Below are 21178 nucleotides of genomic sequence, written 5' to 3'. Positions count from 1 at the left end.
GGTAGTAGGTATTGGTATAAACATAAAACATTAGCAAAGTAAGTACAGTGTTCCCTCGATTTTCGCGGAGGATGCGTTCCGAGACCACCTGCGAAAGTCGAATTTCCGCAAAGTAGAGATGCGGAAGTAAATACACCATTTTTGGCTATGGACAGTATCACAAGCCATCCCTTAACACTTTAAACCCCTAAATTACCATTTCCTATTCCCTTAACATCCATTTACTCACCATTATTATTGATACTCGCCATTGAATAAGACACTTAGTGATCCTGATATTTATAAACATAATTATTTATTAACAATAATTATATTTTTTGTTATATATTTGCAAAAATTATTAATTTGGTGATGACGTATGACGTCATCGGGCGGGAAAAACCGTGATATAACCCCTCCCCCGCAAACTATTTTTTAATTAATATTTTTTGAAAAACTGTAGTATAGACTATTCGCGAAGTTCAGACCCGCGAAAATCGAGGGAACACTGTACAGGTAAATTAGGCAATAGGACAGTAGGACAGTGCCAGTAGGCACAACGGTGCATTTATGCATTGCCCTTACAGATCTCTTAGGAATGGGTTGAAGTTAACTGTAGATAGTCTAAGGTTAAAATTTTTGAAATTTGGAGAAGAAATCAGTTAGGTAGCGCATTCCAGGCATTGATCACTCTATTACTGGAAATCATATTTTCGGCAGTTGAGTTTGGAACTGTTTATATTAAGTTTAAATCAATTGTGTGCTCATGTATTGTTGCAGCTGAAACTGAAAAAATCATTGACAGACAGGACATTGTGGTAAATGATTTTATGAACTATATTTAGGTCAGGTTGAAGGCAACAAAGTTCTATCTAGGCTATCTAAGCCTAAAATTTCAAGTCTGGTGGAATAAGGTATTCTGTTGCAAGAAGACAAGTGGAGAACTCTTCTAATGAAATATTTTTGGATTCTCTAGATTGTATTGATATCTGATATGTAGTGTGGGTTCCAGACAGGTAAGCTGTATTCAAGAATTGGTCTAGCAAATGTTTTATATATTTGGTTAGAAGATTAATATCGACAGAGAAGAAACTACGCAGGATTAGATTAATTACTCTTAGCGCCTTTTTGCCAATGTTGTTACAGTGGGGCCCTGGCACTTAGGTCATTAGCTATGACTACTCAAAAGTTCTTGACAGAGTAAGAGTCATCTACAAGGTCATGTCCTCCAAACTTGACTTCTTTTATCAGAGAAACACAATGTCTATATTTATGGCTGACTGAAAACCCCTTATAGACATTTTTTGCAGGAAACTAAGAAATACCGCATCAGTTATGACTAGTGAATTTGATTATTAGAAAAAGACATGGAATTTTTTGTAATCTTACAGCAAGAAATAAGTTTGTAGAGTTTTATTTTATTTTTGTATTGTTATATTTGCTACAAAGGAAATTGGAAGGTCCTTCCCTCTTTTTTTCTTTCTCTTCTTTCTTTTTGGTATTAGTTTGCATCCATTTTTATGTTCTCTTTAAAACTTTTAATAATACAAAATATGCCCAATTTGCCCATTTCCAATTAATAGTACTACAATGTTATGATCTAAGGTTTCAAACAGATTGGTCAAAAGTGTGGTTCTTCACCTAGATAGGGCATATTCCTATTCTCACATCTGAGGTAGGGCTGCAGCCTGCTCTTCCTTATTTTTCTGCCCTGGCCCTAGCTATGATGGCACCTTGATATAGTCTTAGGAATGCAGCAATTCTTCCAGCAACCCTATTCAGGTGCAAAACCATTTCATCTCAGCATGAGGGAAGAGCCACAGTGCCAAGTAAGTGCTGCTATATTTCTGGCAGTCACATATTTTTGCTGTTCGCACTGCAAGCTGAATTCTTTTTTTGTCTGTGTCCATCTAGTTTGCTCCATTTTACTTGTAACACCTAATGAAATTGATAGGCAAGAAATACTGTAGTTTATCATTCTTCTCCGATAGAGCTTACAACAAGGAGATGCATGCTCCATATAGTTTACTTTTTCCTAAACAATGTTGCTAGTGACAGAATATGATTTAGAGGCTTGCACTGTGGTCCAAGAGCCATGAATTTAAGATCTGAGTTTTAAAGTATTGTTTCATCAGCTCTAGGCATAAATCTCTGGGCATTGGAAGTGTTCTCCCTCTAAAAACATTCAGAGGAAGGTTGCCATAAGTTCATTTGTCATTGTTTAAAATGGAAGAAGAATTCACTGCAAATTTACCTTGGAACAATCAATGTGGCCATCCAGACAATGACAACTGTTGCATTCTTGATCCCATCTACTCCTGTGAGGAAAGGACTTTCCTTTAAACCAGCAAGATTTTCCAGAGCCTATAACTAAGGAGAAACAAGGGAAGGAAAGGCAGAAGTTTAAGAATGGGTAAATTTAATCTAGGAAGAAAATGTCAAGTTCAATTTGCAGATCACATCTGGCAATCACTGATATGCAAGTTGTAAACTTCAATATCTAATTTCTTATTTTATTTTACTGTTTCAAATTACCTTCTTGGCATCTTGTTCCAGCTCGTCCAGCAGGACAAGTACACCTGTAACCATTTATTTCATCAATGCAAGTAGCACCATATGCACAAGGAGAGGATTGGCATTCATCAATATCTAAAGGAAAGGAAAATTCAATGCATGAGTGGCTACTGATATTAGCAACTTTTACTAGAATTTGTTTAGATATTGTATTAGTAGCTGTTTTTCCAAACTTATGGTTTTGAGATGCATTGAATTAGATTGAGTCTGCATGATCATTAGTTATAGTGTCTGAAGATGATGGGTGCCACCATCCACTATATATACAGATCTGATGCTAGAAAATCTTTATTTTTATCCCTCTTTATATATACAGTGATCCCTCGATTTTCGCGGGTTCAAACTTCGCGAAACGGCTATACCACGGTTTTTCAAAAAATATTAATTAAAAAAATACTCCACGGTTTTTTCTATACCAGGGTATTTCCCACCCGATGACGTCATACATCATCACCAAGAGTCGCTTCTCTCTCTCTTTCTTTCCTGTCATTCTCTGCTTCAATCATTTTCTCATTTCTCTTTTTTTCTCCCCTTTTTTCTATCATTTTTTTCTCTCTCTCTACCTTCCACTCTCCCCCCTCTTGCTCTCTCTCTCTCTCTCTTTCTCCCTCTCTCTCTCCCTCTCTGTGAGAACGCCTGCCCCGCCTCTCCTGCAGCCCCCTCGCTGATAGCTGGGACGAAAGCGCTCTCAGCTAAGGGACTGTGAGAGGGGTGGGGTGGGCATTCTCAAAGCGCTCAGAGCGGCTAGCGGCCGAATGAGGATGAGAAGCCGTAGCCACCAGTGCTGCTGCAGGAGGACCCGTGTCCCAAGAAAGCCGGTGAGAGGAGCGGATCGGGCGGGCAGGGGGTAGCGGCGAGGGGGCCGGAGGCGCTGGGGGGGCGGGGGCAGCCGACATTCAAAACAATCTTTGCCGGCCTCCGCACTTTCGTCGCTCCCCGCCCCCAACTTCAAGCCCGGCTCCTTGTGCTGCCTTGAAAAAGGGTGTGTGTGGGTAGTTTTTGGCTGTCCATAGCCAAAAATGGTGTTATTACTTCCGCGCCGCTACTTCGTGGAAATTCGACTTTCGCGGGCGGTCTTGGAACGCAACCCCCGTGAAAATCGAGGGAACACTGTATATACCTCCCATCATTTATCCTCTTTTGTCATTCTAAACTTTCTTTCTCTGGTAAATTACAGCAAGTATCCATTTTCTTTGAGGCTATCTTACTAAGGCAGGAAATATGAAAGTTGGTTTTACTTACTTAACTATCTCCTCCACATGGAAGCCAACTATGTCTAAGTGTTACAAAATAGAGAAAATTCTACCTCTGTGAGAAAATTGGTAGGGTTTCAATTGTGGCAAAAAATGAATATCCGAAAACCTAATCTGCTTTCTTTTGAAACCAGTACTTTTTAAGTACAAAAAAAATTAAAGTGAGTGTGAGAGGGAGAAAACAGTACTTACCAATCACTAAAACTTTCAGAAATCTATACATACTCTAATTTCAAAAATTGTACATATTGCTTAGAATGGCTGTATACTTTTTATAATATCTCATTTTTAAATTCAGCTCCTCTTGTCTAGGAAGTTTTTAGTATCAGATTTTCATTGAATATTCTCTAATCTTAATTAATTTTAAATTCTTAAAAAACTTCTCTAATTCCCTATATAGTTTTTGAATGCATCTATATTCATTCTTGCTGTGCTACTAAAGCTAACTGCTCTTAATTATTTCTAAATAATGGAATATATAAATGTATAACTTATTAGTCATGTCTTGAATGAGCAATATTTACTTAGACTCTGGGATTTAAAAGGCTAGTTAAGAAAAGTCAGAATTCTTTTCAGCTGAAAACAAAGCTCAGATACTTTTTGTTCAAGCACAAATAAAAACAGTATGCCAGCAATTCTTATATAATGCAGTAATATTGCTGAGCATTTCAGAAAAAATAATTCTGTTCAAAATATGATCTCTCTCCAAATGGGGTCAAACTTTAACTATGGTCATAGAGATTGGTCATCTGTGATCATAGATATTTTATACAGAGAACCCTGTTGGAGCTACCTGAAATTAAGATTTATATCTGTACCTTTTAGCAGAGTTAGCAAGCCTTGACCTATATATCTCCAAATATACAGTAGTTTACCATTTGTGCCTCATAGGAAGCCTAGAGTAAAATGAGACTAAAAATCTTACAACTCAGTTTTGTCTGATTTGGGACAAAACAAGCCTTAGAAAGCTGAAGTTTAAAACAAAAGTAAAACATGCTTGCTAGGATAGCTAAGAGACAACCTTCGCAGTCTAAAAAGAAGAAAGGGATCCAAAATTATTAGCTCTGTCCATTCCAATTCATTATGTTACTGGCCACATTCATGTTACTCCCTGATATGGTAGGAGACAATATGATTTCCAGGCAAATCATTGTTAATCATCTCTATTCTAAGATATTCTGCCCTCTATTTCCTCTTCAGTTCTGAAACAAGAGACAACACAAACAGGGATTCTGTACATCTAAGGTGGGAAGTGCTCCTGATGTATACATGAAGCACCCTTTTTACATCTAAAGTGTGCCACTTCTACTCCAGGCGGTGAAATGGCTGGGGGCAGAAGTTTGGCAAGACCAGTTCCTGGGCTCTATGGAACCAGGTGTTTATTTTTGGGACGAATGAACAGTCCAACCTCAAGACCACTCTGTTGTGGTTGAACACACAGAGGTCCTGGCGAATGAGTAAGGCCACCAATTCAGACACCATCCTGGCCCAAGTGATGATCACTAAAAAGGCTACTTTCTGAAGGTATCTAAGGCAGGGAGGCTGGTTCAAAGCGAACTCCAGTGAGAACATTTAGCACCTTTTACATGTCCCAAGTCTGGTACCTGTGAAGTACTGGAGGCTTGATGTTAATCGCCCCCCTTATAAATCACCTGACTATTGGATGTTGTTCCAGGGAGTCCCAGGCTTCGATAGTTAAGACTGAATATACGGATGCCAGGTGTCAGTCTTCTCTTGGAGCACCAAGAGCAAAATGTCCTCTTTGTTGAGTTGTGTGGTAGAGGGATGTCTGAATGCCTGAATGGTCCGGATGACCTTGGAGGAGAATGTCCCCACTCAGGATCATCCGCTCAATCTCCAGGGGGGTCAACTGGAATCACTGTTGGTCCAGATGTTCCAGCGTCCCATGAAAGAGGGCGATTCTGTCCTGTGGAATCCTCCAGGGTCGAACCACAGAGTGGCTCACCAGATCTGTGAATCAAGGCGTCCTGGGCCACTGAGGAATCAAAAGCAGGATTTCTGCCTCCTCCTCCAGCATCTTTGAGATGACCCTGGGATTAATGGGAGGAGGAAAGGAGTATAGCAGGACCGCCAGCCATGGAGAGCATCCATGCCTCTGCCCCTGTCGTTGCAAACCTGGAAGTAATGAGGTAGATGAGTATTGTCTGGGGTGGCAAACAAGTCGACAGTCGGGAATCTGAATTGTTCTGTTAAATCCTGAAAGAGGGAGGGGTGCAGGCACCACACTGAGTAGTCGACGGTAGCTTGGCTCAGTTGGTGCACCTGCATGTTTGCCCCCCCGATATGTGCTCTGCTCAAATGGACAGTATGTGAGACTCTGCCCAGAGACCCAGTTCCACCTCCTGCATCAGGGGTTGGGATTGGGTTTCTCCCTGGCGATTTATGTGGGCTTTGGCTGCCATGTTGTCTGTGAGGATGAGAATGTGTTTGTTGAACACATTCTCCTTTTGAAGATCAGGAGAACTAGATAGATTACTCTGAGGTCAAGTCAATTTATATCGTGGCTCAAGTGCCTCTGAATACACTGCACCTACGCCATAAGGTTTTGCAGGTGAGCCCCCAGCCTAAGGGGCTGGCGTTGGTTGTCAAGGTTAGATGATGGGGTTCCCTGAAGAGGGATCCCCATGCGATGGCTGGGGACATCCACCAGTTCAATGACTGGGTCACAATTGGTGAAATCGGTACCTTTGTCAATGAAGTCCTAGTACAGGCTAGTACACGTTTCCTCCTTTCCCCCTCTCTCTGGGCTTTTGCAATTGCCATATCAAGGGCTCATTGCTGCCTCTCCTCATCCTTTTGGGATGCTTTAGAAGCCTTTTTTGTTGGTTCACAGTCATTAAGCTGTGAGGCATGTCTCTTTCTTGCAGGCCTCGATCCTGAGATTCCTGCAGTGATGGGGGGGCCTTGATTTTCCTGTTGTTAGGAGAACTGATTCCAAAATGGCATCCACAATTTAAAAAACTTTTTAAGGCAGGCACACCCAGCTGGGTATTGCTGCTCTGTGCTCTCTGGGAGTTTGGGTGGTAGTAACAAGCCTTGATGAAGGCACAATCAGAGCTCATTCCACGTTCTTCCAACTGTTGCTGCTGATGGCCATCCACCACGGAGCTAGGCTTGTGAGCGCTGCCCGACAATCTGCCGCTGCTCCTGATCCCAGGAGACTCATGGCTTGCCTTGCACATAGAGCAGAAGGGTCAGCGTTCCAGAGCAAACTCATGGGTGCTGCCCTGATCTGCTGTTCTCAGACAGTCAGATTGTTACTACATGGCCTTCAGCAGGGTGAGGCAAAGCCCTTCACACTGTAAAGGAAAAGTTTCCGTAAAGTCTGTGCCAAATTGAAAATAGAATCTAGGAATCAGAACCACAATAACACGTCTAGTCCTAAAATCAATTGAGTCTAAAAGCTGGAAGGACGACTGGAAGAGGCGTGTCATTAAAGTTGCAGACTCAGTCCAATAAGATAACAGATGGAGTTAACCCATTCCTGGATGTTATCTCCACCCATTATGGAGTATCACAAATATGATAAGTGCCAATAGTCATACTTGGCGTAAAATACAGTGCAGCAATTTAAAGTCATAATTCATGATTGGTGTGATACTAAAAGATCAGGGCTTCTCAAGGCCATAAATAAGTTTTCAGAGGAAGCTAGCTAGAGAAAAGCACCTTGGCTGAGAGAACAAAAGATGGTGAGTAGGTGAGAAGCTTTGGACATATGTGTCAGGGCTTTCCAGGCTGATTGTTCTAAACATGGGAGACAAAATGTGCTTATTCAGTGAAAGGAATCTGTCCCTGCACTCCTTGTATTTGAAATAAAGCAGCATTCAAATCTCATAGTCCCAAAACAGGGCAGAAAACATTTTAAGAGTGTGTATCCCAATATTAACACAGAAATGACAACTGAGAGAAAATTCTAATTAGTAGAAAAATAAAAATGGAAAGATTTGAACTGCAAACAACAAATGTAACTGGCCCTCACTGTGGAACTTGAAAAATAATTTAAAAGAAATAGAATGTAAATAAAGGGCAGGACAAAGTTTCTACCGTCTTCGTTCTAGAATATTCTAACTAGTCTTTGCAGAGGTTCATAACCCATGTATAGATCATAAATATAATGAAGAAGAAATATATAGAGAAATCTACATAATAATAACAAATACAGGGGGTCCCCGACTTACAACGTTGATCTGTTTCTATGTCGTGTAATAAGCCAAGTTTTGGTGTAAGTTGGAACATTCCTATCTTCCTCCACTTTGCACGTTTGAAGGGCCTTGCTGCCCTCCGGGTCGCCACATCATGACGTCACCACCATGTGTAGCCAGCTACTTTGCGTTTGCATCCCAGCGAGTGACTAAAGGAATGCCTGCTTGCTAAAGCGCTTCATTCGTGCCTTCTTCCCACTCCCGCGCTTCAGAAAGCACCGGAGCCAATGAATGCGTTGCTAGGGGCTTTTCACTAGAGTTATCTCATGGCCTGAACCAAAAGAGAAAACCGCGAGTCCAAAGGCAACGGAATGAGGCATTGTCAAGGGCAGCGCCACTTTCATTTCTAGAAGAGGGGGAGGGGGAGTAAGTAGCGCGGCAAGAGTGGGAGTCGCTGTCGCCCCGCAGGAAGCTTGCCAGAGGGCATGGGGGAGCTGTTGCGCTGTGTGGCACATGACTTGCGAGGCCTGCTTTGAGGGGAGGGGAACAGGTTGGGGGGGGTCCTGGCTTTTCGTCCCGCGGTGAGAGCGAGCCAAGCGAGCGCGGCGTGGCAGGAGGAAGGAGGACGGCCATGGACCCACAGAAGTTAACCAAGCTGTGGACCTTCGTGAAACTCTGCAATAGAGGTAATAGAAGCACGGAGCTGCTCTGCCGGGAGATGTGTCGTAACCATGAAACATCGTAACTCGGGACTGACGTAACCTGAGGACTGCCTGTATACTATAAGGTACAGTGGAACCCCGACATAAGAGCTGCTCTACTTAAGAGCAACTCGAGATAAGAGCTGGGAGGGGAGAGATATTTTTGTTCTACTTACAAGCCCAAATTCGAGATACAAGCGCCAAGGAGCTGTCTCCTGAAGCCAAACGCTAACTTCCGCGTTCGGCTTCAGGAGACAGCTGCGAAGCGGCGCGCGTGTTTTAAAAGGTTGCAGCCGGCCTGGGGGGCTCGGGGGGGGGGGGCTTGCAGCTTTCTTTCTTGCTCTTTTTCTTTCTCTCTTTTACCTTCCCTTCCTCTATTTCTTCTTTTCTTTCTCCTTCCCACCTTCTTCCCTCCCTCCCTTCACTCATTCCTCTCTTACTCTCCCCTTTCATAAGTTTCCTTGCTTCCTTCCTCTGTTCCTGTCCCTTCCCCCTTTCTTTCTTTCTTTCTTTCTTGCTCTTTTTCTTTCTCTCTTTTACCTTCCCTTCCTCTATTTCTTCTTTTCTTTCTCCTTCCCACCTTCTTCCCTCCCTCCCTCCCTTCACTCATTCCTCTCTTACTCTCCCCTTTCATAAGTTTCCTTGCTTCCTTCCTCTGTTCCTGTCCCTTCCCTCTTTCCTTCCTTCCTTCCCACCCTCCGTCCATTCATTCACCCATTCCTCTCTTGATCGTTTAAAGCCGGTCCCTGGTGCAAAAAGGGTTGGGGACCTCTGTCCTACAGGATTGGGTGGCAGAGAAGTTGAACATATGTAAATTTAAAAGTTTAAGAAAGTTTACAAGTTAAGTGAAAGAAACTTCATTATTCATTTATATGTACATGTACATTTCTTCATTAAAAACATGTCTTTCTGCATAATTTAGACTAACTTTGTGAGTTTTTTGAGGGCTGGAACCAATTAAAATTATTTACATTAATTCCTATGGGGAAAAGTCGTTCGAGATAAGAGCTGCTCGACTTAAGAGCCCAGGTCCGGAACGAATTAAACTCGTATCTCGAGGTACCACTGTATTATTAATTTGAATTGAATATACAAATTACCTTTTAAAGTTCCTGACTGAATATACTAGTATCATACATTTGTTTAGAAATAGCAGATAATTTAAATACAAGTTAAACCACATTATTTATAATTCCATTTATAAAATATACATTATAATTTATAAAAGGTTATTTATAAAATGATTTTATCTAATAACAAAGAAAGCACCACTTTTGTAAGATACACATCAGCATCGATGAATAATTCAATTAGTTTCTGTTTCATTATTTGAGGTACAGCTGACTAAAACTTCATGCCTGGGTGAGGGTAAGACATGACAACAGTGTGATTTTTTTCACTCCTTTTCCTATACAGATACTTACTAATTCTGCAGTCAGGACCAGCAAACCCAGGTGCACATTCACAGCGAAACCAATTCACACCATCAACACAGATGCCTCCATTGTAACTATAAAAATGATTGCAATGAAGGCTGTCAACAGTTTTTCAAGCTGAGAGAACATTAGTTCTTATATAAAATAATGTGCCAAAATTCAAATTTGTTTCTATCCATAGTTACTGTATTAGTCAACATTGCAAAATTCAAGTACTGTAGTTAATTTATAATGTATGCCTATTGATTAAAACATTTGTGTTTTCTTAATTTGTTAATTTAAGCTTAGTTAATTGAATCTTCAATCACACTGAGCAAAGTACTTCAATTAACAGAAGCATCATGTAAAGAATTTTAATAGTGAGAAATAACAACTTTGATTTAAACTCCCAAAATTCTATTAAAACTATATTCCTACATTACATTTTATAGGAATATAGATTTTTATTTTCAAATATTAAAAACATTTTAACAATGTTAGTATATAATTCAAAGATAAGTACAGTAATACCTCGTCTTACGAACCTAATTGGTTCCCGGAGGAGGTTCGTAAGGTGAAAAGTTCGTAAGACGAAACATTGTTTCCCATAAGGAAACAATGTAAAATGAATTAATGCGTGCAAGAAAAAAAACTGCAAAAAACCGCCGACGCCCGGCTGTCACCTTTTGAAACAGCCGGGCGCTTCTCAGCATTCTCCCAATGCCGAACCCGGAAGTTCGGCAAAAGTTCGGGTTCGGGTGGCCGCCGAGAAGCCCGCCCGCCCGGCTGTCACCTTTTGAAACAGCCGGGGGACTTCTCGGCATCCTCCCGAACCCAAACGCCAAACCTGAACTTTTGCCGAACTTCCGGGTTCGGTGTTCGGGAGGACGCCGAGAAGCCCCGCTGCCCGGCTGTCGCCTTTTGAAACAGCCGGGGGGCTTCTTGGCGTTCTCCTGAACGCCGAACCCGGAAGTTCAGCAAAAGTTCGGGGTCGACCTTCGGGTTCAGGAGGACGCTAAGAAGCCCCGCCGCCCGGCTGTTAGCTTTTCAAAAGAGCCGCGGAGTTTTCGGGCCGTTCGGGAGGCTGGAAAGGAGGTGGGGAATCCCATGGGCGGAGCTTTGATGTCACAAAGACGTCCTTCCTGGCTGGCCATGTTTCGTGACGTCAAAGCTCCGCCCATGGAATTCCCTATTGGGATTACCCACCTCCTTTCCAGCTTCCAGATCAGCCGAAAACGCTGCCGCCAATTGCAAAAACAGTGCTTCGCTGCCCGGCGCCGCCTGGCTGTAACCTTCTGAAACAGCCGGGCGCTTCTCGGCGGCCTCCGGAACCCGAACCCAAACTTCCAGGTTTGACATTCGGGAGAACGCCGAGAAGTCCCTCGGCTGTTTCAAAAGGTGACAGCCAGGTGGCGGCGCCCAGCAAAGCGCCATTTTGCGATCTGCAGTGGGTTCGTAAGCCGAAAAAAGTTCGTAAGAAGAGGCAAAAATTTTCCGAACCCCGGGTTCGTATCACGAGTGGTTCTTATCACAAGGTACCACTGTATTAGGGTATTTTAAAAAAAGAATTATCACTGAATACTCACCATGGGTGTGGATTGCAATCATTAATATCTAAAAAAGAAAAAAGTGAAATAATTACTCACTTGAAGTACATAAACAGTATTCAATGCAGACTATATCTGAGCAATTCCATCTAATTTTTGTGCATCTACAAAGTTTCTGTCCAGTATGTACAAACATTTCCCCCCAAAAAACATACAATAGTAATGGCAATTCTAAATATATATCCCAATTTGTTTATATATATAGTCATCGCAGTATCAATTCTAAAGCTACAAGTATTCTGGTGAATTAACACGAGTGCATTGTTAAATATGTAAACTGGAAACTCTTTTATATTGAAACTTGAAAGTAGATGATGGGAGTTAAACCCTTATCAGCTAGATTTATATTCCAATTTTTCTCTGAGAGCTCTAAATAGATTCTCTCTTCATCACAAGAGGTGAAGTTTGTTGGCTTCAGAATTTATTACTAGTCCAAAGTTAGTTTCATAATTAAAGAGGGACTTGAATTTGGATCTGCTTAGTCTTAGATCCATATATGTAAAACACATTTCTTCCCAAGCCTCATTCTTTCCCTCTAGTTGGACTTTTTTTCAGTATCAGAATTTAAAATAAATAGTTTTAGAAATTAAACAAAGTGAGATCATAAAATGTTTGTATTATTAAGAAATAATAATAAAAATAATGAACTACTTAAAAGTATATTTTCCAGCCTTACTTTATAGATACAGTACATACAAAGATTTTACAAGAAATCCAAGTTTGTTTTTTATCTTAGAAACATAGAACATTGGCCACAAAGATATTGAGATTATTTCTAGAGGTTTTAAAGCCGTTCTTCTACAACTGGGGTTCTTCAAATGCTCCTTTGCTTATGAGCCCCTTCCCAGCATGTCTAACATGACAAAATGAGAAAGTATTGACTTGGGGAAGCAGATCTAAGTGTACACCAAACTATTCACATCATTTATGTAGGAATATTCTCTGCGTTGCTTTCCAATAAATAACTGCCAGAGATGATGGTACTTTTAAACTTTTACCTTTGCACCAATTAGCATAATAAAAGGTTATGCCACAATGAAGAACCACAATACAATGCAATTAATAAAGAAGTCAACTCTCTCTACTGTACATTGAATAGTGCTAACAATCATCACTGTTCGTACTTTATAGTACAAAAAACCACAATCAAAACAGAATTTATTAAAATAATTTCAATGCAAAAATTAGAAGATTTAGATCAGATGTAAAATTTTAAGCAAATTTTGTCTTGAGTCAAAAACTGAAGCTCAACCACCTCTAAGAAACATGGTACCAGAATGCTAGTAAAATGCTCAAATATAATATTCAATTACATTTTTTCATAAAATGTTTAATTCCACATGTAAAAAACTTTTAGTACAAAAGTCCACTCAAGCATCCTCCGAGTCCTCGGAGAGGGGCGGCATACAAATCTAATAAATAAAATAAATAATAAATTGTCTTGGGTATACTACAAGAGTAAGAACATTATACTAATTCAAACAATAATTACACTTACTCTGGGTACATGTGCGTCCTTCCCAACCTTCTTTACAAATGCAAGAAAAGGAATCTCCACTGCCAACACAAGTCCCACCATTCAAACAAGGATTAGGAATACAGCTGCTGTTCTTAGCTATAATAGAATTAAAAGGGGTTTTTTTCCCAACCATAGGGACTTACATTCATATTAACTGACATGTCAAAAAAAAATCTACATTGTTACAATCACTTTAATCTAGACTGTGAGGCAGATAAGCAACATACTTAAAATAATTAGCAAATAACCCAAGCTCAACATCAAATGCCATACCAAGCGTCTATCATTTATATTTTGTTTTAACAACTATCATCAAACTAGCCAGGCAGATTCTTTTGAATGAGAGTCCACAGTTGTATCAATGTCCTTGATAGCACTATATAAGGGATTTTTGATAAGATTTCACTTTTTCAACCTTACAAAGCAAACTCCCAGCATATTATCTAAAACTAGCAATCCTTCAAATATGACTTCCAAGAACTCTGGAAAGTTAAACAAACAAATAAACAAATACTCTAAATTTTCTTAGCTTTAATTTATAACCCAATAAATATTGATAGATGTAATGCACGTAAACCAAAGCTCTTTGGGTCTTCAACCAGTCTTAAGAATATAGACAGATCCTGAGACCAAAATATTTCAGAACCACTATTCTAAACTATTCAAAGAATTTAATTTTGCCAAGTTTATCAATTAGTAACATGACCATTATTTCTGCCTATCTACAGTATACTGACCTGACTTTAGTCACATTGTCATTATTTTAACACAGCTCCCATGGTGTTCTTGTAAAATGTAGGTGGGCATTATAAAATTTATATTTATATATTTGGCACCCATCCGATTCTGAGAGGCTTAAAAGTATAAAAATATTAAAAACTTCAATTATAACAAAGCAGTAAAATAAAATAATTAAAACAAGATGGAGCTGGATTTTTATACATTTCCTGCCTCAATTATACCTTTCCCTTGTAATAGTAATAATTAAAAGAACTTTGGAGCTATAAAAAGGATTGGTATCCTTAGGACTGATTATTCAATTCTACCTTAATGGAGGATAACTATCTCAATTCCCTCTTTTTTCACACCCAACCCAGCCTTCATTTTTATGCCAAAACAGTGTCCTCAAATATAATCAACACTATTACACTGTTCTACATAATAAGACTTTTTCTAGATCACAAAAGGAAGAAGAAACAGACTATTTATGTTAGCTTCTCAGCCAAGTCATTCTCTCAATTTAGAGACAATATAAGTAGATAAAAACACTTACCAATATTGCAAGTGCTTCCTTTCCATTCTGGAGGACAAGAACATCGAAAAGTGTCCCCATCATCGTAGCATGTTCCTCCATTTGTACAAGTATTTGCATCACACTGGTACTTATCTAAAATACCACAAAAACAAATTAAAGCAGTCTATCAAATACACTACATCAGTGTTTTTCAACCAGTGTGCCGCGGCACACTAGTGTGCCGTGAGACATGGTCAGGTGTGCCGCGAAACTCGGAGAGAGAAAGAAAGCAAGAGAGAGAAAGAGCGAGCAAGAGAGAAAGAGAACGAGAGAGAGAGAAAGAAAGCAAGAGAGAGAAAGAAAACAAGAGAGAGAGAGAGAAAGAGAGGGAGGAAAGAAGAGAGAGAAAGACATAGAGGGAGGTAGGGAGGGAGAGAGAAAGAGAGCAAAAAAGAGAGGAAGGAAGGAAGAGAAAGAAAGAGGGATGGAGAGAAAGAAAGAGGAAGGAAGGGAAAGAGGGAGAGAGAAATAGAGCGAAAGGGAGGAAGAGAGAGAGAGAGAATTTTTTTGTCCAAACTTTTTTTAGCCACCCCCTCCCCGCCCCGCTCAATGTGCCCCAGTGTTTCGTAAATGTAAAAAATGTGCCACGGCTCAAAAAAGGTTGAAAATCACTGCACTACATAATTCATTGTTACAGAAAGTAGGGATATTCTTTGTTACATTATTAGACCTATTATAATTCAACTTACTTTCTAACTCAACTTCACATTAAAAGACAAGAACACATCTCTTCTTGGAATAATACTGCAGCTATATAGGGCAGCTGCATAATCCCAGAAAAATGTGGAGCTGTTTAAAGGAGCTGCAGAGGTGGTATTCAAGTGCTCCTACCTCCTATGAAGCACCATTCTTTTTACCTGATGTGAAGTACTATTTTGCTGCATTGCCTAAATAAAGAGTCTGTGAAAATAATTTTAAATGGCATTTTATAAATATTAATGTTAATGGTGACTTTAATGGAAGCTACAATTTATAATTTGATATTTTATTATATTCTTCCCTACATCCAGATCATTTAAGTTGTTAGATTTCATTATATATTTCTTTTTTCATTACATTTTTTTTTCAATTCTTAAAAAGCCTTTTCAACTTTTGAATATTTTAAGCAGTAAACCACCTACAACACACTTACTTGAATGGCATGTTTTCCCCTTCCAGCCGTTTTTGCATGCACAATAGAAATCATTCTCTAAATCAATGCACTGACCCCCGTTGTGACATGGATTTGGTGAGCAGTCATTAAAATCTGTAAAATGAATGAAGAATTGAACAAAAAATGTCTGGGAACAGAAGAATCTTCATAAACAAACAACAATCCATTAAGACAAATTTAATCTAGCCTTATTAATCTGGATTTAAAATGATATCTATCCCTGGATAACTGAGTAAATTATTGTGGGTCACAATTTAATCTCTATGATGCAAGTCCAAATTCTGTTAATTAAATTTCAATCAACAAACAACTGCTGGTTTGTACAGTATGTTAAGTTAAAACCAAACTGAAATGCTTTATTACTTAATTCAGTAGAGAATCAGTGTAAAGGTACTGGAAGAGAATGAAAGAGGAGCAGTTTCAAGTCCCGACTATCCATATGGTAAATCAAGGCCAATCGCTCTATCCAACAAAAGTCTATCTCACAAAATAAATTGCTTATTATAGAAAAGACTGAATGAAGATTTGTAATAAAATACTATCATTATTATGAACATAAAATTGATTTGAAATTTGTATTTTGAAAATTGTGGATTTGAGACAAGTATATTAGTCACAAACTGATCATAACAAGAACATTATAACCATCCAAAATTCAAGTTTTTCTTAACCTGAGATTTTAAAATATCAAATTCTATCTAATTGGTTTTCAAGGTAATATTGACTGTCTCAGATTAACCAGAATTTCTTGTCAACTTTGTTTGATGATTCTGGTTGACTTTTAATGATATTTAACTTTAATAAAAGTTTTAAAGCATGTTTGATATATGATTATTATATGGATAATAGATATAGATATAGTCTTATATCTATTATAATAGTATAATACAGGAATGATTTTTCTTCTTAAAAATGCACATTTTAATCTAATGTTTATAATTTTTAAATCCTTTGGTTCTATTCTTCTGAATCTTTAAATATAAACTAAACTAGTTATAATGTATCTTGACATGTGATTGAGAATTAAGAATACAAACCCAAAATTTCATTTTTCACTATCATAAATAAAATCCCTAAAAACTGCAAGTGACAAAAATATTTCAAGGGCTAACTTAAATATATTAATATTTAGCTATACTCACTAATGTCACACAATTTTCCTTCCCAGCCATTCCGACAGAAGCATCTGAAATCATTGACTTCATCTATGCAGGTTCCACCATTCTTGCAGGGTTTCTCAAGACAGTCATCAATATCTAAATTATAATAATACAAAATTACTACTGGTAGATTATTGTTTGTTTTATACTGACTGGATGAAACAGAAATACATTCAACAAAATTCTTCAACAATTGTTCATAATTAAGTATAAAACAAATATGAAATTAACCTAAGAAACAAGATATTCTATTTGTTTCAAGTAATACTGTACCTCAAAAGATCCTCTCTAAATTAATCTGTTGCTTAACTCAGCCCAATGTGGTGAGTTTTGCTTTTCTACTCCAATGAAGTAAGTCTGATGTGATTACTATTTTTTTTTGTTCAAAAAGCTACCATGTAACAGATGTTTATTTAAACAGTCTAAAATGTAGCTATGTTTAAGATGTTATCTGAGGGGGCTTTTGCTTTGTGAAGTTTTTATTACTTTATGGGGTTTTCCATAATCTAAAAAAATGTAGAATTTGTTGCAGAACACAAATTACAATTATAAATGCTGTTTATGTTTCTTAAATTTTTTACTACAAAACTTAATTTTATCAAATATGGCCAAGTTTAAAACGGCAGGTTGTGGGCCAGGAAACCAGACACCAGGCTACTCTGTTTCTTATTTCTAAGCTCTCTTCACTCAGCAGTGATTTTATCATTGGTGCTGTGAAGCTAAGACAAGCTGGAAATTCTTCCCAAAAATCAATCTAAAGATTCTGGTCCATTCACAAACACTGGAGACCTTATATACTGAGTAGTATAGATTTACAATGTTGTGCACCTGTAAATCTATATCCTATATCCATGCAATATATATTTCACTATGGAGACCTTTTTTTGAACAACACCTTGATATCACCGAGAAAGAGCAAGAGTGAACTCTTGTAAATTTGCCAAACCATAACAATCTACTCGTTATACAATGGAACAGCTCACCAATGAATAACTACGTATCATTTAGTTTTTGTAAAACAGAGAAGCTGTTTGTGCAAAGACATCTGCCCATCACCCTACTGAGAGCAAATGGCTACTACTCGTAGAAATAGTCACTCATGATCAAACTCTTAAGACTTTAACTAATTTATACCTCTAAATCCTATGATGTACTTATAGAATCATTTTAAACAGTTAAGAAATGTTTATAATTTATAATAATTTTATTTATTATTTATTGGACTTTTATGCCGCCCTTCTCCGAGGACTTACAGCATATAATAAAACAATGTATAACATTTTACATCCAAATAATTAAATATAAAATCTAAAAAACCCAAGCCATAAAAAGCACTCAGTCCCATTCAATCAACTTTCTCTCAGCACATTCATCGCCCAGGGGGCAAAAATCTAATAGCCTCAAGCCTGGCGGCACAAATGAGTCTTAAGACTCTTGCGAAAGGCAAGAAGGGTGGGGGCAGTATGAATCTCCAGGGGGAGTTGATTCCAGAGGGCTGGGCCCCCCACAGAGAAGGCTCTTCCCCTAGGACCCACCAACTGACATTGTCTAGATGACGGGACCTGGAGAAGGCCAACTCTATATTATAATTTATAATAATTTATAAATTAAGCCCAAATATTTGAGCCTTGTTTTTAATAATATATATATAGAGAGAGATTTACATACTTTCATGACAATATGCTCCAGTAAAGCCCTTTTCACAGGCACAAGTAAAATTTCCTCTTGGTTGACTGATGCAGCGTCCATGGGGCCCACATACACTGGATGAGATTAAACGAATGCCATTCTGAGTAGCATTTGTGAAGACTTCTATTGTACAGCTGTCTATTACTAAGAATAAGAGAAAATTATGCATGTAAGTTCCTTATAGGATAGAAGCCCTCCAGAAACCTGTGGTTTCTTAATTCTGGCACAAAATATTTCATTTAGTCCTCATTTTTAAGTTGTACTAATATTAGCAGAAAATCAACAAAAAAGTCTCTATATGGATTCTTGTATGGATTAGGGAGTAGACACATTCCAAATATTACTTGCTAATTAATATATATGACATATAATGCTTTTATAAAGTAATAATTGGCTAATCATTATTATATGAGAGAACTTTGAACTATATTAGAATTTTGTCTCTATATGATCTTTTAATCTGTTTTAAATAGTTCCTAGTTCTCAATTAGATTTGGAGAGACAAAGAGGTTAAAAAAAGAGAAAATGTAATACACTTCTACTGTCTATTTCACTAACAACACTCAAAGCAGAATTCAATATACTGCTGGAAAGCAAATTTGATAATGCAAGCAAGGTAAGAACAATCGTATATGATTATATCACAGTTTTATCTAAGAAAAAAAATCTCCACATATTTATTTTCTATTGAAGGATTGAGGCTTGTTGTTTCCCTTTCTTAATGTACTGATTTTAATTTTTAAAAAGTCAAATTTACGTTTAAGTTTGTCCTTCATATTGTTAAAAACTATAATACTAATTAAGAAAAATAACTGAACATGATTTTTCCCTGAAAGAATCCTATTATTATAAGATTTCTGGCATTTGGCTACACAGTCAAAATTTCACAGACAGACAGTACCTTTACACGAGTTATTTTTACAGTGATCCTTGAGGTGAGAGCAATTTTTTCCATCATAATCATCAGAGCAAGCACAATAATAGTCTTCTCTCAGATCATAACACTGTGCTCCATTTTGGCAAGGGTTAGGCTTACAGAGATCTGTATCAATCTACAAGAGATTTAAATTGCATTGTTAGTTTTGTGACAATATTCCACACGATTGTTACTCCCATTTTTATAGATTAGTTTTATGAGTTTTAAAAAAAGGAAAAAGTAAAGTCACTAAAATTAAATTATAATTTATATCAAGTATTCAATCTCTAGATGAACATCCTGACATCTGGAGCTCAAAGTGACTTAAATGGGGATCTCCCTTTATTGTATGGGCAAAGTTAAACGTGTGATTAAGTTTGGCAGAGTGAGAGTGTGTGAATTTTCATGGCTAAAGGTAGTCTTGAATCTGAATCTTTCCAATCCAAATCCAGTTTACTGCACACCAGCTGAATGCATTACTCTGCTAAGAATTTCAGTTCAATAATTAATGTTATTAATTCATCTACTTTTTTCTATGCATCAAACTAAACCTGAATTCTAAAACATAGATAGATAGACCCTAATTCTTACCTGAAACAATTCTTATAGAATTTCAGGTAAAATGCATCTAAGATTTATTTGGTACTGAGCTAATTTATGCATGGCTCAACTGCTATGCATTTGAAACCACTACAAAGCTAATTTGTTTTATAAAATCTGTAGTTCTGTCGAGTTTGTGGGACCATTTGCAGAAATTCATTTACATCCCATTTCTTATGCGACAGCTAACAAGTTTGATTGCTTTTCAATCTGTTTCCTCAAAAGAACTGCTAGGATTATTTTTTGCAGAAACAATTGTTTTCAAACTGCTTTGAGATTCTATGGGTGAAAAAGGTGTAGAAATTATTATTGGGGGTGGCTCTTCTTAGAATATATTTGATTTCCAAGTTAACCATTTTAATTACTCTCTGCCAAACAGATGTAAATTTGAAATTTATTTTGTTCATCAGAGCTGGACAAGCCCTTTTACTCAATTGACACTTAATCCAGTTTTGTGATAGAAATATATTACTTATGGCTTGTTGTAAGATGAGAAGGAAGTTTGTTTCATTGCATTATGGATACATTTAAAGCATCTTGAAGGTGATTTGTTACTATCATGAAGGTGACAAATTTTTAAAATCCTGTAACTACAAAATAATATTGAATTACACTTCTAAATGAACTGTAATCTTAATATAGTTATGTCAACTACAATTTTTTAAAGAAGTAACTATTTGCATTAAGCTTTTCCACAAATGTTACCTGTTAATCAAATACTGTACATAAAAACACAACAGAACTATGTTACAATGTTAAAATAGTTAAATAGCCAGATAATGGATATGTTTTTTCCACTAAAAGATGTGGGAACTGGAATCAACCTTAGCTATATGGGACAATATCTTCCAATTTGATTGATATGAATTGTTTAGGCAAACCTGAAAAAACTAGTCTCTAAAAATGAAGATCTTAATAAGACGGGCATTATTTTAGTACAAATGCTACAAATAAGCAGAAAGCAATATTCAAAGAGAAATAATCCAGTATTATTTCTGATTTTTGCTCTAATACACAGAAAAGGTTATTGCAGTGGCTACAAATGAAAACAATACTGCTTTCCTCCTATACCTAATAGATAGTATAGGATTTTCTCAGGAAAATAATACCTTGGCCTGCTATATGCCAATGTATTATTTCAAACAGGCTTGACTG

General features: G+C 37.7%; 1 protein-coding gene across 1 annotated transcript in view; it reads right to left on the bottom strand.

The window, feature by feature from the left end:
- Positions 1-21178, bottom strand: part of JAG2 (jagged canonical Notch ligand 2) — a 98886-nt gene that overhangs the window by 15412 nt on the left and 62296 nt on the right. Inside the window, exons 12-21 of the mRNA XM_070751138.1 lie at positions 19409-19559; positions 18487-18651; positions 16801-16914; positions 15638-15751; positions 14485-14598; positions 13191-13307; positions 11672-11699; positions 10095-10180; positions 2515-2628; positions 2234-2349 (exon numbers count right to left, since the gene is read on the bottom strand). Coding sequence (XP_070607239.1) covers positions 2234-2349; positions 2515-2628; positions 10095-10180; positions 11672-11699; positions 13191-13307; positions 14485-14598; positions 15638-15751; positions 16801-16914; positions 18487-18651; positions 19409-19559 — 1119 coding nt within the window. The remainder of the gene's footprint in view (positions 1-2233; positions 2350-2514; positions 2629-10094; positions 10181-11671; positions 11700-13190; positions 13308-14484; positions 14599-15637; positions 15752-16800; positions 16915-18486; positions 18652-19408; positions 19560-21178) is intronic.

Source organism: Erythrolamprus reginae, chromosome 1 (genome assembly GCF_031021105.1).
Source record: "Erythrolamprus reginae isolate rEryReg1 chromosome 1, rEryReg1.hap1, whole genome shotgun sequence".
Classification (NCBI taxonomy): domain Eukaryota; kingdom Metazoa; phylum Chordata; class Lepidosauria; order Squamata; family Dipsadidae; genus Erythrolamprus; species Erythrolamprus reginae.
The sequence above is the reverse complement of the archived record's forward strand: the minus strand, read 5'-3'. Positions and strand labels throughout refer to the sequence as shown.